Consider the following 18,176-nt stretch of genomic DNA (forward strand, 5'->3'; position numbering starts at 1 on the left):
GAACATAGGACCCGGGGAACATAGGACCCTTTTTTGGGAGCGGGGAACATAGGACCCGGGGAACATAGAACCCTTTTTAGCAGGTGTGGGGAACATAGAACCCGGGGAACATAGGCATGACCCCCGTCTGGTCAACACATGCTCATTCAGTAGCTTAGCTTCCACCACTGCCTGGTCAACACATGCTCAGTCAGTAGCTTAGCTTCCACCACTGCCTTGTCAACACATGCTCGGTCAGTAGCTTAGCTTCCACCACCGCCTGGTCAACACATGCTCGGTCAGTAGCTTAGCTTCCACCACCGCCTGGTCAACACATACTCGGTCAGTAGCTTAGCTTCCACCACCGCCTGGTCAACACATGCTCGGTCAGTAGCTTAGCTTCCACCACCGCCTGGTCAACACATGCTCGGTCAGTAGCTTAGCTTCCACCACCGCCTGGTCAACACATGCTCGGTCAGTAGCTTAGCTTCCACCACCGCCTGGTCAACACATGCTCGGTCAGTAGCTTAGCTCCACCCCCACCTGGTCCACAGACGTCCGTTTTGAGCTCATGGCAAAACGTAATTAACCCTCGTTAATTACCTCGCTAAGTTTCTGAAATTACCAGACTGTTCTAGCTGTTCTATTATTTGCCTTTACCCACTTAGTCATTATATCCACATTGCTGATGATTATTTATCATCAGCATGATGTAAATATTATAGTGTAAATATTTTGTGAAAGCACCTATAGTCATCCCTACTATATTGTCATTTTATTTAGTTATTTAATTTATTTAGCCTTTATTTAAACAGGTAAAATCACATTGAGACCGAGGTCTCATTCACAAGTGCGACCTGTTCAGACAGCAGCATACAACAGTCATAATATCGATATTGAGGTATTTGGTCACAAATATTGTGATTTTATCCATATCGCCCAGCCCTATAATTCTCACCTCTCGACTCTTCTCACTAAGGTTCTGGAGGAGGAGCGGGAGCTGTCAGACAGAGACACAGACCCGGACGACTCACCGGATCTCACCAGTGGTTCCTCCTGGAGGGGGAGCGAGGAGCGTATGGGCGTGGCCTCGGGGGGGCGGCAGACCATGTGCCACCTCCTGGCTCTGCCCCTCTCGCGCTCGGGCCGGGAGACGCCGGTCAGCGTGGACTCCATCCCACTGGAGTGGGACCACACCGTCGACGTGGGTGGGGCTTCATCGCACGAGGATGACGAGGACGCCACGTTCTTCAGTGCTCTGTCAGGTAACGATCTGCTCGCCAGGCGCTAACTCCTCACTGAAAACACAGAGGAAAGAGAAGAGAACCTAAGAAATGTTGTTCCAAGGGCATCCGGGTAGCGTTAGATTCCAAAACGAGGGTTGCAGGTTCGACACCCCGTGTTGCCTCCGGCTTGGCCGGGCGTCCATACAGGCACAACTGGCCGTGTCTGTGGGTGGGAAGCCGGATTAAGCAGTGGCGAACCGTGCCTATCAGAACCGGGCCTTCTACCGTAACACCCCCCCACACACACACACACACACACACACACAATATATATATAGCATGCAAGTCTGAGTTCTCTGTGCGCGCTGCGTGCGTCTTTACGCATTGGTGGGGGCGGACTATGATGAGCCAGCCAGCTTCTTTAGGTCTCTGTATCGTTGCACACAATCATTACTCAACTACTCCTCAGCTATGAAAATGGCATTGCATAAACAAATGGATGTCACTGTCAGTAACACAACCACAGTTTTAACAATTAGCTCAATACACAGAAAGACTCAGAAATTAAAAGCACAACGAACTCAAGACAGACAGACGATTGTGGGGAAACAATAAGCAGTTACGCTGCAGAGAGGGTCTCAATAAAACCCGCGGGCGGGTCCAAAACTCCCCCTGCCAACCGACATTAGCTGCCCCAGCGACACCACCACCACCAGCAATAAAAAAAAAGTTTAACTTACCAATGACGTTCACTTGATGACAAAACCCATCCTCCCAAAAAGCAACAAGCAAGCCCTCCCAGCACAGCAGTAATATAGAGCCTCTTGTGCCAAACTGCATGTAAACGAAGCGTAAAGTTCCCAGTTGCTAGCCTGGAAATGGCGAAAATATAGCTTTTTGCAGCTTGACAGCTCCAGATTTCAAGCATTGAAATCCTTACTCCTTGAAAACTACCGCTGCCGCGTCCATTTCCCACATCATCATAAACTCCTCCCTCCTTGTCGTTCGTCTCGTCTCCTGGTTGGCTTGTATTCGCGAATGCCTCGAAATATCCCACCCACAACTCAACTAATTGTGATTGGCTAACCCCACAACTCTATGGAATTATGATTGGTTAAGACACCTGTCATCAAAATTGTCGTCCCCATGTCATGACCAGAGTTGTGTATTCGCGAAGGACTGCTGACTTGCTGTCAATCAAATACCATTTGCCTGTGGAGGCTGGTCCAAATATTTAACCCCATATTTGCTGAAACACAGTGAGTCCAAGATCATAACAATTTAGGGACATTATTACTGTTATTTCAGTGAATAAAAACTAATAAATAACAAATACAAATAATTTATTAGGGGGGAAATTATTTTCTTTTCAATTTTTTGGACCTTCACTGAACCAGACAGTTCCCCTCTGGGATTAAGGGTATGTGTCCTGGTCACTCACTGCACAGTACTAGTGCCTCCTCTGTTTGGTCGGGGCACCTGTTCGGGGGGAGGGGAACTGGGGGGAATAGCGCAACCCTCCAGCGTGCTACGCCCTGCCGTTGAAACTCCTCGCTGTCAGGTGAAAAGAAATGGCTGGGCACTGCACATGTATTGGAGGAAGCATGTGCTAGTCTACAACTCTCCCCAGATCTTTAGAGCGGGTGGAGCAATGACCAGGACACCCTAGCAGTACAACTGGGGAGAAAATTGGGGGTGGGAGGGTGGGTGTTTGGGATATTGGAAACAACAATATACAGTATTTGGAATATATATATATATATATATATATATATTTAATATTTATATATATATATTTGGAAAATAGTCAATACTAGGCATCTCGCACGCTACGCGTGCTCGATGCCTAGGCTCGCCCACCCTGCAGCTCGCATATGCAGCTTAAAGACAAATCACACACAGGTGTTGAAGTAAGCGGTGCAGGTTTAGGAGCAGTCATCTTAGAAAATGTAATAGAAGATTTGTGTTATAGCTATCACATTATTTCTGATGTGTTATTTACCTGTACGAAAATGGTGACCTCTATGACGTTCATATCCCTAGCTACGGTCCCTTTTCCTTAGCCCCACCCCAATTCCTTGACCCCCCCCCCACCACCCACATCCCCCTAGCCACTCCCCCTACCCACCGCTAATACCGACTCTCTACCACCTTCCTATCCCTAGCTACCGCCCCTCTTCCCTAGCCTCGGCCCCTAGTCATGCTACTGAACAAACGGATATCTCATGATACAAATGGACGGACACACATATCATGTATAGAAGTGGCTGCACCACTTAAAAATGTGGTGTGTCCAAACTTTTGACTGGTAGTGTATATCTTAGCACATACACATCTAACATCTAAGAAAAATTGAAAAAAAAAAGAGGTGGTTATGGCGATCATCCGTTAGTAGTAGTAGTAGTAGTAGTAATAATAATAATAATAATAATAATAATAATAATAATAATAATAATAATAATAATAAAATTAAAACACAAGTACTGCTCCGATTTAGACTATATTTATCCATTGTAAAACCTAGAGGAAACAATCTGCTGCTGTTTTACTAAAGATATGGTGTCCCACTGGAATCGATCGAAATCCTGGGGAGTTTCATTTCGAGTTCGGTTGACTTCAGTTGTTCCTTACAACACTCTTGTGTTCTGTCGACTTCCATTCTTCAGCATTCCTAAAAATAGCTTGGTAGCTCTGGCTGCCTTCCGTTGTGGAGAGAAAAGCCATCAGGGTCGGTTGACTTCCATTCTCTGTTGCAGATGTAGAAGTCACAGACAGCTCAGAGTCCTTTGTCAAAGCCACAGCCAAAGCACTGAGAGCAGCCTCGGGTAGGCACTCTGCCTGCTGCATGCATCTGCCTCATTACAGTATGTGTCAGGCATGAGCCCCACTCCCCAAACCAAACCCCACCCGGCTGCACCCCTTCCTCCTGTTCCCCACGTTTGTTACCCATTTTCACTTGTCACATTCTGCCCCGTTTTCTTTTATACATCTTCACTGCAAAAGTGCCAAGCTGCCCAGTGATTTGATCTTGCTTCCATACCTATGAAGCTTATTTCATGATATTTTTAAGTCAAATGATCTCACTGCACTGGCAGATAATCTTGCTGGTTGATACATGCCAATATGACTTCTTTCAAGAAACCATCATAAAACAACGAAGAAAATCTTAAAACAAGACAAATTCTCAAAGTAAATGGTCCTGAAACAAGTTACATTATCTTGATAATGTCTTAAAGTAGGCTTTGATATGTCTGGGTTCAAGATAAAATAACTAACTAAATATGTTTGTCAGTTTTTCCACTGTGTCTTCTTGGCCACATGTGTCTTATAGTATGAGAGGGGGGGTATGGTGCAGAAAGGGGGAGGGGTATCAAATATTTTTTTGAGTACTGGGGAGGGACTTGTGTTTTTTTATTTTGGCTTTAGGGAGGGTTATACAACATTAATTTTTTGTATTTTGTATATATTTTAAATGCGTTTTTTCGTTCCAAAATTCGTGTTTACTCCCCTATTTATATCTATGGTTTACCTGTATGGTGACTGGACTTGGTATCTCCCATTCCTTCCTTTCACGTAAACCGCTGCTCCTATGCACTGTGTACAGGCCCTCTCGGTCCTGCTGTTTGCTTGGTGCATTGACTGGAAACGTTTATCATCGCTTTATATTGTTTCAGAGCTGGAATTGTTGACACATATGCAGTTGGCTAGGCTCAGGGCCGGTTCGTACATATAGGCGACCGCCTAGGGCGGCACTTGGAGGGGCGGCAAATTGTGCGCCTTCACTTGCAGCTCTCCAAATATTCTCCAGTGCTCTGCCTCTTCCATTCTCTCCCCGCTGTCCGCGGGCACGAACAGCCCGCCCTACTATGCCTCTGATTGGCTTACCCTGATATTCTTACCCTAACCCAACCAATCATCACTCCTCATGCCTAAACAAGCACTACTACTAGCCAATCAGAGGCAGAGGAGGGCGGGTCATCATGTCTTCTCCATCCCGCTTGAATGAGGAAAAGGGACATACCGGTAGCCTACAAGTAGACTAATTTACATCATTAACTTTGGGTTAAGGTAGCGTAGGCCATGTGCTCATATGTGTGTACCAGTATTAGTGTAATCAGTAAATTAGGGACCGCTCTTTATTTAGAATAGGGGTCACTGGAGGGATTTGGTGTGCTCTGAAATAAAAAGCTGTGCCCCTTCCCTGATCAAAATATATTTTTCCTTCACCCTCCCGAAGCGATTTGAAAAATATAATTGACCCTCCCCAAACAATATTGTGGCGAGCTTGCGTGGAAGAATGCAGAGATATCTTACTTTTAACCTAACGTTTGCAGAAACTCCGGCCAGAGGTGATCGAACACACTAACAGTCTCAGTCATGGTGGCTACATTGATAGTAAAACTAAACATATCCTGGCCACACAAACATTGCCATACCACATAATGCAATCAAAACATGAGCACAACATCACTAAACCACGTTTTTAACTGTACAGTAACAGCTTCCCACAAGAACATGGAACTCCCATAATCCTTTGCGCTGCTTCGAGCAGAACTGTCACCAATCAGAGTGACCGCCTCCTCCGGTCGCTACATAATGTCTTCAGTCTGTGTATATCAATATTTGTGTTTAAATAGCGGTCAATGACTGATGGAAAAAAAGTTCGCCGGTTCTATTATTGTGCGTAAAAACACAACCCTATGTGAAACATATATGTCATCCTGGTGGTATAAATACCCCTTGTAGACTTAACGTAATTTAGGAGATGAGTGAGCCAACTCGGTTCTACTGTGACTTCCTAAGACGACTTATCTGCGCATAGAGCCCATATATATTTTGTGATGCCATGTCTGTTTGTTTGCTCGACTTTGTTCCAGTGGGTTATTGTACTTCCATATTATCACCAGAAAAGCGCCACCGATTCGCCAGATACTGTACACGCCCACTGTCTGGATAGGCCAAGCACAAAGATTGACAGATCAGACCGCCAAAGAGAAACAATGCACCGGGACATACCAAACAGTTTGGACAGGAGGGGTGTAAATGAAGCAACTCAGTAGTTGTTGAAGTCCGAAAAGCAAACATTACACACAAAAAAAGTTTATTTTTATCGAATCAACATTGTATACCCCTCCCCTGGACTCAAATTAACTCATTAAGTGCCATAGACGACCTAACTCGTCTTACATAATCCAGCGCTTAAGTGCCAAGGACGAGCTAACTCGTCTTACATAAACATTTTTTTTTTTTGACGGTGGGACATCAATCAACCCCTTTTACATCTTCGAGATAACTATTTGGAGCAAGAGCATGTGTGTAATCTATTTTACCGACCACTAAGTGGCGACAGAGACAGAGAGAAGCCACAGCCACGGGACCCAAAAGCCACGGGACCAAAAGCAGCCGCCTCCCGCGGAAATGGCTTGGCGATTTTACAGTCAGAAGCCCGGAGACACACACACAGAACGGACAGAGATCCCTTCCCCCCAGAGCCGCGGAGCAACGCGCGAACACACACACACACACACACACACACACACACACACACACACACCGCGGGAGCAAGCCATTCAAGGAAATGGCGACGCGATTTTACAGTAATCCATTTCAGACTCGTCTTGCCCGACAGGCAGACAGGCAGGCAGGCAGCAGCAACGCGCTTCTGACACGCCCGCTGTTAGAGCCAGGAGGAAGGAGGAGAAGACACACGGAGGGAGGAGTTTGAATGAGAGGGGTGTTTCCTGTTGTTATGGAGGAAATTACTGTTCAAAACTATTGTTTAGAATGTCTGACGGTCTTACTGATGCCAAAAATGAATGGTTAAAGTGACTGTTTCACAAAAAGCCATTTATCTCTGAATAAATTTCCAGACGCTGAAACCATGCTGTACTCAACGGCTAATATCTACATAACTACTAACTCTGCAAACTAACTCTTTTAGACAGAGAAAGCACACATTCTATTAGTTATTTTTAGATGATTGGTGTTCATGAATTCTTAACAGAAAAGAATCCTCGGCTGTTCTAAAATGAGCCAGAATCGTCAAAAACACCCCTGGCACAACTTACCTACAGGAATGAAAACATGGCTGGCACTCAATGTGTTAAAGAGAGTGTACCCTCCCTCAGACTAAATTTAAAACAAAATTACCCTCCCCTATTTTCCTCCAGTGGACCCTTCCCTAAATAACGAACGGTCCCTTAGCGCGATATTTCTAACGTTGTTTCTGGGTTCCAAAACAATCTGTTTCCCTGTGCGGTGCGCAGTGCGCACTTTGCCTGCCGATTCATTGGAGAGACCAAAATTCCAAGATACAATATCTGAAGTTTCTCAAAGTTGAAACTACCTCTGCAGTAGTAGCCTACAATGAAACAAGACAGACTTAATGGACTGGCAACAATCTCCATATAAAATGAACTGGCAGAGGATGATATAGAGGATGATTGGATTTATTTAAAGACCTTTGCTGAAGCAGCCCCCGCTGGTGTCCACTTCTGAAAGGTAAACAAGCTTTATTTGCCAACAGCTCCTAACAACAACTCGCCTTTGTTAAGTTGTGAATCTGCTGATGATATAGGCTATAGGCTAAATACATTGTGAGTCTTATATTACTGTGCTTGCGCCGCCGTGCGCACATTCCGTGTTTTATGCACATGAGAAAGTGGTAGATAAGAGAGATTTGCATAGTTTGAGGGTCTGAAAAATGTGATTATTTGGAAAATATCTGTGCTGTATCATGACTGCTGTGGTTATTGGAGTTATTATGCAGACCTGTGCAGACCTGTGGTGCGTTATTTTTGTAGGTAGGCTATATGGATGTGCAAAATGCCTGCATATTGCACAGGCGGCTGTAGCTCAGGAGGTAGAGCGGGTTGTCCACTAGTCGCTTTGGATCAAAGAGGTCGGTGGTTCGATTCCCGCCTCCTCCAGTCTGCATGTCGAAGTGTCCTTGGGCAAGATACTGAACCCCAAATTGCTCCCGATGGTGTGTAGGCACCCTGCGTGGCAGCCTGCCGCCATCGGTGTATGAATGGGTGAATGTAGACTACCTACTGATTGTAAAGCGCTTTGGATAAAAGCGCTATATAAATGCAGGCCATTTATTGCGTCATGCATACTTTGATGCTGGTATGGTGTTGCCAATTGGGGGCGGCATAATTTGTTATCGCCTAGAGCGGCAGAATGGCACGCGCCGGCCCTGGCTAGGCTACTGTAGGCTTTATAACTAGGAGATGAGGCAGTTATTGGGCTGGGTAGCCTACTAAACGTTATATGCCCCCCGCCCCCTCTCTCCCCCGATGTCATAGGGCGCTATCAAACGTAACCAAATCATCGGAAAAGGTCATATTTTCTTCAATACTACCTTTGGTGTGAATATGATAAAGTGTGGTTATTTATGATGGAGGGAGGGTCATGCATTTATCTCCAGTCCAGGGACATGGAAAAATATTTATAGATCTGGGGAGGGTGAAGGAAAAAAACGAAAACAAAGTCGCCCCTGCACCATACCCCCCCCTCTCATAAATAACCAACAGTCCCTAAAACAGACGGTTGGCTCTCGCCATTTTCAAATGCTTCCACCTAAAACGTCTGTACTTCAAGCAGACCAAAACATTTGGTCAAAATGGAAAAGGAAACTCAGGGAAAATAATGAGCCATGATAGGGGGATGTCCCGGATGTCCCGCCTAAATGCAGGGGATTGGAGAAATACGAGCGGATCACCTGCATCTGTTCGAAATTCCTCTGGTCTGAAGCATCCCCCCTCCCAACTTCCTTTGTCCATGTTATGTGGGCGTGAATTACATGAATGACTGTTTATGGTGCATTCACAGAATGTAGAAGAGACAGTCTGGCTTGAGAGACTAGACTATGTGTCTCATGGTTCAGCTTGAAAAATGAATGTCAGAGACTGAGTCTGCTTACAATGCCTTCATAGCACAACAAAATGTGCAAAAAATCAAGGGATTGAATACTTTTGCAAGGTGATAAGTTCACATATGAAACTCGCATGATATCGCACTGGATTCTTTTTTATATATTTTTTGCAAATAATGTTTGTTTTTTGCTGCTGTTTTTGCACGTTATTGATCACCATTAAAGATGCATGCCTGTATCAGATGGTTTGTGGTGGTGACCACAAACTGTGATGGATGAGGCACAAGATATCCATCACTGATAAGTCCTATCCTTTCTTTTATTACTCGCTTTCAGAGTCTATTTCTCACTCCCTCTCTCTTTTTCTCTTTCTATATCTCTCCCTTCAAAAAACCTTTTTTAAACATTTCTCTCCACCTTACCCTCCTCTCAGTGAAGTCTGTGACGGACCCGCCCAGCTGGCACCAACCCGGCTCCCCAGAGAGGAAGCGACTTCCCCTGGGCTCCTCTCCCACACACACCACCAGCACACCCCTCCACCAGCAGGGCTACGTAAGGACACAAACACACACACACACACACACACACACACACACACACACACACACACACTGTGTCATTCGTGTCCAATTCCAGATCAAAAATAGTAACAGGTTTTAAAGTTTGAAAGATATGGCTTACTCAAGAGTCATACTGCCCATCAAAAGTTTGGGGACACCTAGACTTTTCTCAATTTTCAAAAAATACTACTTGATTTTCTCTGTTATTTTTCAATTAAGAAATAAGGAAAAAACGTGTGTGCAATGCTTTTGTTAACATAAAATATCCACTTCCTAATAATTTGGATCTATTTCTTCAACACTCCGCTTCATGTTGATCAAAGTGTTCAAAAGCTCTGTGTCCCCAAACCTTTGATCGGCAGTTTACCTACCTGCTGATAATATTTTAGAATTATAGCTGCAGATAGATAATATTTTGCACCAGTATTCAATTTCTTTAAATTTGAACATTCAAGAAGTAGAAGTAATAGTACCATATTGATTGATTGATTGATTGATTGATTGATTGATTGATTTTATGGATATAGCAAAACAAAATCCAAGGGATAGACATGTAAAAGTGTGAACATTTATTTCCAACATGGTTCGTATTGCACCAGTATCAGCCCAGTATAGTATATAGACGGTTTTAACTCGACAACATAATCATTCTAAATGGCCCCTTCTGTTGCAGTGTTTGCTAATACAATAGCTGACTGGAAATACGCTAGGTTTGAAATTGTTCCCTACCAACACAATTCCGTGAAAACCGTCTATATGCTGTGTGTTGTGTGCGTGCAGGCTAAGCTGATGTCAGAGTGCAGCGGCAGCATCAACAGTGTAAAGAGAGTCAAGCTGATCCTGAATGACGAGGAGGAACTGGAGGATCCAGGGCTCACCAGCAGCACCGGCGGCAAACAGACCAGCACAGGTACACTGCAGCTGAGACCATGTACCACTCTGTTGGACTTCCTGCAGCCGAGACCATGTACCACTCTGTTGGAAATTCCTGGAATTGAAAATAGACTGAACAGGCCAAAGACAGACTCAGCTTCTGACCAGAAAACTACATATGAACTACAGTTGAATAGACTCACTCCACTTTACAGGTCCGCTACCATGTAACTACATATGAACTACAGTACAGTTGAATAGACTCACTTCACTTTACAGGTCCGTTACAATGTAACTACATATGAACTACAGTTGAATAGACTCACTCCATTTTACAGGTCCGTTACCATGTAACTACATATGAACTACAGTTGAACAGACTCACTCCATTTTACAGGCCCGTTACAATGTAACTACATATGAACTACAGTTGAACAGACTCACTCCATTTTACAGGTCCGTTACCATGTAACTACATATGAACTACAGTTGAACAGACTCACTCCACTTTACAGGCCCGTTACAATGTAACTACATATGAACTACAGTTGAACAGACTCACTCCATTTTACAGGTCCGTTACAATGTAACTACATATGAACATCATTTATAACTATTGGTAATTACTGTGTAATTACATTTGGTGTTCATGTGTAATTACAAATAGTTTGTATGTAACTAGGGTACCTGTAAAATAAAGGGTTACCGAAAATTCATTTACTTTTAAAGTAATTCTGGGACTCTCATTTTCCTTCATATCCTTCATACTTTTTTTTGCCAGTATGGACGTGCAATAGGTCTTAAATTGCATTCATAATGGTCTTAAAAAGTCTTAAATGTAACTTGTTGAAACCTGCAGAAACCTTGTTAAGACCATTTCATCATTCTAACTTGTACCTGTCTGCAGGTGTGATCGAGCGCTGGGAGCTGCTACAAGCTCAATCCTACAGCAACAAGACAGACATCAAGCAGGATCTGGAGCAGTGGCAGAAGCTCAACTCTGACCTCTGTAATGTCACTTCCTGGTTGGCGCGGGTGCTGCCGGAGCTGGAGAGGCTGCAGCGGATCACTCCGGCCACCAGCATCCGAGACATAGAGGTCAACATCAGGAGACTCAAGGTAACGAGAGCAGTGGGACTTCTTAACCAGGTCAGATGCACAAAAACGCAAATGTTCAAGTGTTTCAAGAAATAGTGGCAAAGTACTGCTTTTTCTGAGATCCGTCCGACTAGCCTTGAAAAGCACCCGTTTGGATGGATTAAGCTAAGCAAATTGAATCAAATGGAATGGAACTGAATAGATTGAAGTGCCAGACACAAACAATCCAACATGATTGGAGTGTTTAAAGGGGATTTTCACCCCGATTTAAATTACCGTATGTAATGGGCTAATTCGTTTTATTGTTGAGATTGATGGTGAAGATGGGAGCTGCTGGGTGAGATCAGCATGTCTGCACATCCTGAAACAGTCTTAAAATGTATTGGATGTGATGCCCAAATTCACTACCAAATTCAAGATCAGGGAGGAAGACCTTGGATACTGTTAAATACAGCCTTCTTCTGCCACAACCATTTGTCACATAGACCAGTACAGACTGTTCAGTGATAGGCCAACAGTTTTTTTTCATCCTCACGTTCATCTCAGTGGCAAAATTGGTCTTATATTTCGCTTTAACTTTCATTGAAAATCTTAGATTTAACTTGATGAAACTTGTAGACACCCTGGACATGTTTTGGGCTAAGTGTAAATACACTGTCATATCTTAGACTTGATCATAATCTTTTCCCCTTCGTCCACCCAGGAGATGCAGAAGAGCTTTAACAGCTACAAGTGTCTGATGATCTCCATCAACCTGAGCAGCCGTCACTTCCAGCGGGGCGACAGCGCCGAGCTGAGGGAGTTCCAGGATGGCCTGCGCTCGGCAAACCACGGCTGGACGCAGGCGTGCCAAGGCCTGGAGAGCTGGGAGCAGAGGCTGCATGCTGCGCTCATGCAGTGCCAGGTAGGGTTGACACGGAGAGGAGAGGATGGTCCGACGCCCGCATCACACTATCAATCAATCTGTAACCAGTGTTGTAATACTCAAGTCCAGGACTCAGACTTGAGTGCAAGTCCTGGACTCATTTTCATGACTCGACTTGGACTTGAGCACTGATGATTCGTACTTGGACATAAGCATTCATGTATTCGGACTCGGAAGTTGGAGACAAGGACTCGCACTAATTAATTAATAATTAGTGTTGCGAACCGGCCTAGGGGAACCGGAATGCAACACAAGAGTGCCCCCGCTATTCCCACTCCCAAGAATGGCCAGCCTGAACTAAGGTCAAAAGTTCAAAGTAGCAGGCTTATTTACTTCAGAGAAAAGCAAATGCCAACACAAAAAAACAGAATAACCTAAATCTGACCCTAAACTTACCTAACAAAAGAAAAGGATGGGTAAACAAATACAGAACTATAACCTAAACTCCTAACCAAAAACAGGAGGAAAGGGTTACAAAATCAAAGGGCTTCTCTCTCCTACATACTGCTACTTTGATTCAATAAATAATTTACAGTGCACAATTTACCATTTACAATTACACAAGTTTAAAAGTTACCTGATCCAAGTAATACAAAGATATCCAGACTACTAAGTCCACTCAAAGGGCTACAGCTATAGACAATTTTTTTATTTGTAAACAACGATTACGTATTTTCGTGGGCGAGCCAAACTGGTTGCAGAAAGTGAACCGTACTCAACTGTGGGGATGGTCTACGATCCAAATAAATGGCCAAAGAGGCAGTGCTGGAGATCATCATATACCCAGTGGGAAAGCTCAGTGTCTATACGGCGGAGCCGCACACAAGACTTTCTTTTTTCCTTATTCCGGGAATCTCTACAGCTTGTTTCCTACTTGCAGAGAGTATTGAAGGCAAGAGTTGATAACAGCGCTGCCGCAATTTTGGCTTGAAAAAAGCCTCAATGGCCAATGGGACACCAGCATAGAACCATGACAGCCAATCAGAGGTGTCTCTTTCAGGCCAAAATGGCGGATTTGCTGTGCGCCGATGTTGCAATGGAACAACCTATTACCTTCTGTTACTATCAATGTATGTTTTTTGCAACCACTGACCTAACCCCGTGACGAAATTGGTCTATAACACTCAGCAAAAGGTTCAAAGCTGGCCTCCATTGTTGAGAGAGCAAAGGGGCTGGAAGATGTCCTCAGCTGGTTTAAATCAGAGCCGTGTATATACTGTAGAAGAGTCGCGACATCTCCATGCATTCCAATGGACCAGTTTTTTAATCTCAAGAGTTCCAGAAATTAAGGTCCTGGATTAAGCAGCACTGTCGAGTTGCAGCAAAATGGACAGTTTGTGTTTTACTTTGAAAGTTTTCATTTTGGTCCTCCACTCTCTCTCTAGAGGACACTAGTTTAAATCAACTGCAGCAGCCAATCAGCCAGCAGCAGGCCCATCACCTGACCACCAGGCCAATCAGGGAGAACACCACCTGCACCTCATCTCTCAATCACACACTAACTAAATGCACCCACTGAATACACACACAGAGAAGGAAGGGAAAGATGTTAACGCATGACAAAACATACATATGACCCAGGTTCATAACATTAGTTAACTAGTTAATTGATAAAGGTAATGTTTTCAGTTTCTTTCCTTTTCTTTTTTGTAATAGGCCCTAATAATTTGGCATAAGATATTGATAGCTATATTAATACTGTGACATCATATTTTGTGTAACGTGTGTTCACATGTGGAGTCACGCTCATGTTCAGTAACTCGGACTCAGACTCAGGGGACTTGACTCGGACTCTTCTTTGGTGACTCAGACTCGAACACTGGGGACTCAAGACTCAACTCGGACTCGAGATCTAGTGACTTGAGTACAACACTGTCTGTAACACATTCAGGTGGCTACAGGTTTTGTCTCTTTCCTCCTGTAGGAGTTTGAGGAGATGCTGCACTCCATGCTGCTGTGGCTGGCGCAGGCTGAGAGCAAACTGCGAGCTGTAAACCTCCATGACGCCTCGACCTCCCGTGCTGCCCTGCTGGAGCACCAGGACGCGCTGATGGTGAGGAATTAGTTTAGTTTAGTTTATTAAGATCCCAATTACCGGTAGCTGTAGCAAATGCTACAGTTATTCTTACTGGGGTCCGACACATAAAATTGTACAGTTACATACAATATATTTACATATAACGTAATATCAACATAGCAAGATGAAACAATACACTGCACATCAGTTATTCAAAATGTAGTTTCAGTAGTCATTGTTCATCAAAATCATAGATTTGGTCCGTTTCATGCTTTCATATCATCTGCAATCCACAAACATGAAAACAAAAACAAAAATAAAAAAATATAAAATATATACCCTGTGCAGTTGAGGTAAATAAAGGTTCAATATTTCATGGCGATCAAGAGACGAATATCCTCCATGTTAAAACAAAGTGAAGTATTGCTTTAAGTCAACTAATAATCTCCATAGTAAACTTTTGGAGTGTGTGTGGGAGTCGGAGTGTGTTGTGAGGCCTGTGCTCTCTGCCACCCCCTGCTGCAGGCTCTGGGGGAGGACCTGCGCGGCCGGCAGGGGGAGGTGTCCTCTCTACAGGACATCTCATCCCAGCTGCTGCTGGAGGCCACTGGGGACGACAGCCTGGAGGCCAAGGAGAAGGTCCACGTCATTGCCAACAAGCTCCGTCTCCTGCTGCGTCAGGTGGCCAGTGACATCAGCATGCTGCGGGGAAGGCTGGTAGGTTTGCTGCTTTACCTGCTATCTATCTGAACAAAGGCTTTTCTGAGCATGACGACTGTGGCTCAACATGGCCCTGCTTTGCTGTCATTCAGTTACACACATTAACATTCACATGGACACTGGACAATAGTGTCTTAAAAGACTTTGTTGTCATTCAGTTACACACATTAACGGTCACATGGACAGTAGTCTCTTAAGACACTTTGCTGTCATTCAGTTACACACATTAACGGTCACATGGACAGTAGTCTCTTAAGACACTTTGCTGTCATTCAGTTACACACATTAATGGTCACATGGACAGTAGTCTCTTAAGACACTTTGCTGTCATTCAGTTACACACATTAACGGTCACATGGACAGTAGTCTCTTAAGACACTTTGCTGTCATTCAGTTACACACATTAACGGTCACATGGACAGTAGTCTCTTAAGACACTTTGCTGTCATTCAGTTACACACATTAACGGTCACATGGACAGTAGTCTCTTAAGACACGTTGCTGTCATTCAGTTACACACATTAACGGTCACATGGACAGTAGTCTCTTAAGACACTTTGCTGTCATTCAGTTACACACATTAACGGTCACATGGACAGTAGTCTCTTAAGACACTTTGCTGTCATTCAGTTACACACCGTAACGTTCACATGGACAGTAGTCTCTTAAAACACACATTGGCTCCCGCAATTTGCAAATGCTCCCACCTACCCATCTCTACTTCACAGAGGAGAGTGTTGGTCAAAACATTTTGTTTACATGCGTCGTGATTGGTCGAATACCATCAAACTTCTGGTCTGAAGCATTTTTTTTTCTTTGGTAGATGACAACTTCCTCTGGCTAAATTTTAACGGGCTGAAATACAGACTGTCTCTAGAGCATGCTCTGAAGTACAGACTGTCTCTGGAGCATTCAACGATTGTGGAAGAGCTAGACTGGCTGGAGAGACTACATGGACAACAGTAATCTGACTATTGGCTTCATTCTAATCATTCAATAATCTGATGAAGCCGTCAGCACCAGTGGCTCCTGTATTACATTACTGGCTTTCCTGGGGAAGCTAAGCAGGTCTGGCTATGGATGCTCCTTGGATAGGAGACTGGTGTTGGAGGACCAGTAGGAGGTGTTCTTTGCAAGAGTAGAGGTGTAACCCTCGTGCCCTGGGGGCTGTGACTCTGGTGCCTTGGGTGGTGTAACCCCGGTGGCCTGGGGTGTGTGACCCCGGTGCCCTGACGGGTGTAACTCCAGTGCCCTGGCTAAATTCCCAAACAGGCCTTCAATCATGGCCATCTAATCATCCCTTGTTACTTAATTGGCTCTTTCAGTCCTCAACTCTCCACCATAGCCACTTCTTAACATGCAGTGGAATCCGTATTATAACCTGCACCTAGCTGGTTGGCCTGCATGTTAAACAACAATTAGCCGGCCTACGCGCACTCCCGCGACTCCGTATCTTATCTACCTCGACCGCCGGTATAAGATCCGCTTCCACGCAAGCGCTGGTCATGTTAAACAGTGGAACGATATGATCCGCATATGTCCGTAGTGGGCGGGTGTGGCTCTTCGTGACTCACTTCACGTTCGCTAGTTTATGAATTAATGAATTGTTCGGGCAATCGCTTATATCAACGAGCAAACTCACGGTTTCCTCAAGTGTTGCAAAAACGACTTGAATTGTTAAGTGGGGGCTAGAATGACGTGCTTTCCGAGGTGAGGGCTGGCTTGACTGCAGTTGCAGGCAGCCAGGTCCAGTGCATCAGGAGGGACGCTGCTGCGTTGCTTGCTTGCTCCCATGTCAGAAAAACAAAGCCTAACGTTTGTGGGAGATTCAAGTTGTCGCACTTATTACTTTTAGCTAACGCTACGTTGTTTTTTCATCAAGGCAATGTCCAGAAGATATGGGTTCATGAGTTTCTGCAAATGCAGATAGATAGGCTACAGTAGGAGCATGCATGCATGTTGTCTGTTTCAATAACGAAAGTGTCCTTTACCGAGAACGACGTGCCGACCAATTAAATATTCTTGCTGCGAAATCGGCCTCTTAATGACAACACTGGAATAAATAAGATCGACTACGACTATAGAGGCTATAAAGAATGGACTATAGAGAAATAAATGGATTCAAAACGTTTATTTAGGAAACATAGGCTATCAAACTTTTGTGGGGAGAAATACATTTAAAACTAGTCAGATATGACTAGTTGCCACTTGTAAAATAAATCACCCACAGTGATTGACGACGGTGCGACCACTATTTTGACTGCCTCATAGCTAAAGCTGTTTCCTATCACTCCCGCCCACTGGCAGAAAAAACGGCTCATATCCAGTTGTTTCTTAACAAAGACCCCTCATGTTTAGAAAGGCAAAACCTGAAAATATCCTGCTCTCTCTAGCTGGACATGATCCGGAGTTCATGTTTAAAAGGCGCTCATGATAGCTGATGTGTGGCGAGTGTTCTGTCACAAACTGGCTGCTGTGCATCACCCAGGTGGGTGCTACACATCGGTGGTGGATTAGTTGAGCCCCCCTGCCCCCCTCCTGATATGTGAAGCACTTTGCTTTGAGTATCTAGAAAGGCGCAATATAAATGCAATCTATTGTTACATGTGTTGCTTATTCCATTCATATTCCTATTTACATGCTGGAGAGCAAAGTCCAATTACCAAGACAAAGCTTTTTTTTCCCACCTTGGTGTGTGTGAACGCACCTTCAATGTGATTCTGCGTAATCCCACTATGAGTTTATTTGGGTTAAGGTAATCGTAAAATAAAAAAATCTGGAAAAAAGATGGTAATCTTAATTAAGAGCCAAATTCAAGAGAAGGGTCAAGTAAGGAAATTGTCACCTCGGACTGGTGTTGAGGTGAAATCGTGCGGTTGGGTCAGTCTTTTCTGATGATGTC

The 18,176-nt window shown here is 44.3% G+C and overlaps 1 protein-coding gene across 1 annotated transcript in view; it reads left to right on the forward strand.

Annotated features, from left to right (window-relative positions):
• Nucleotides 1–18,176, forward strand: part of LOC310773116 (nesprin-2-like) — a 70,841-nt gene that overhangs the window by 48,325 nt on the left and 4,340 nt on the right. The window contains exons 11-17 of the mRNA XM_083633033.1: nt 959–1,244; nt 9,515–9,633; nt 10,422–10,551; nt 11,422–11,633; nt 12,316–12,516; nt 14,462–14,590; nt 15,080–15,271. Coding sequence (XP_083489159.1) covers nt 959–1,244; nt 9,515–9,633; nt 10,422–10,551; nt 11,422–11,633; nt 12,316–12,516; nt 14,462–14,590; nt 15,080–15,271 — 1,269 coding nt within the window. The remainder of the gene's footprint in view (nt 1–958; nt 1,245–9,514; nt 9,634–10,421; nt 10,552–11,421; nt 11,634–12,315; nt 12,517–14,461; nt 14,591–15,079; nt 15,272–18,176) is intronic.

This window comes from Poromitra crassiceps (genome assembly GCF_964638095.1).
Source record: "Poromitra crassiceps genome assembly, chromosome: 3".
NCBI classification, from domain to species: Eukaryota; Metazoa; Chordata; class Actinopteri; order Beryciformes; family Melamphaidae; genus Poromitra; species Poromitra crassiceps.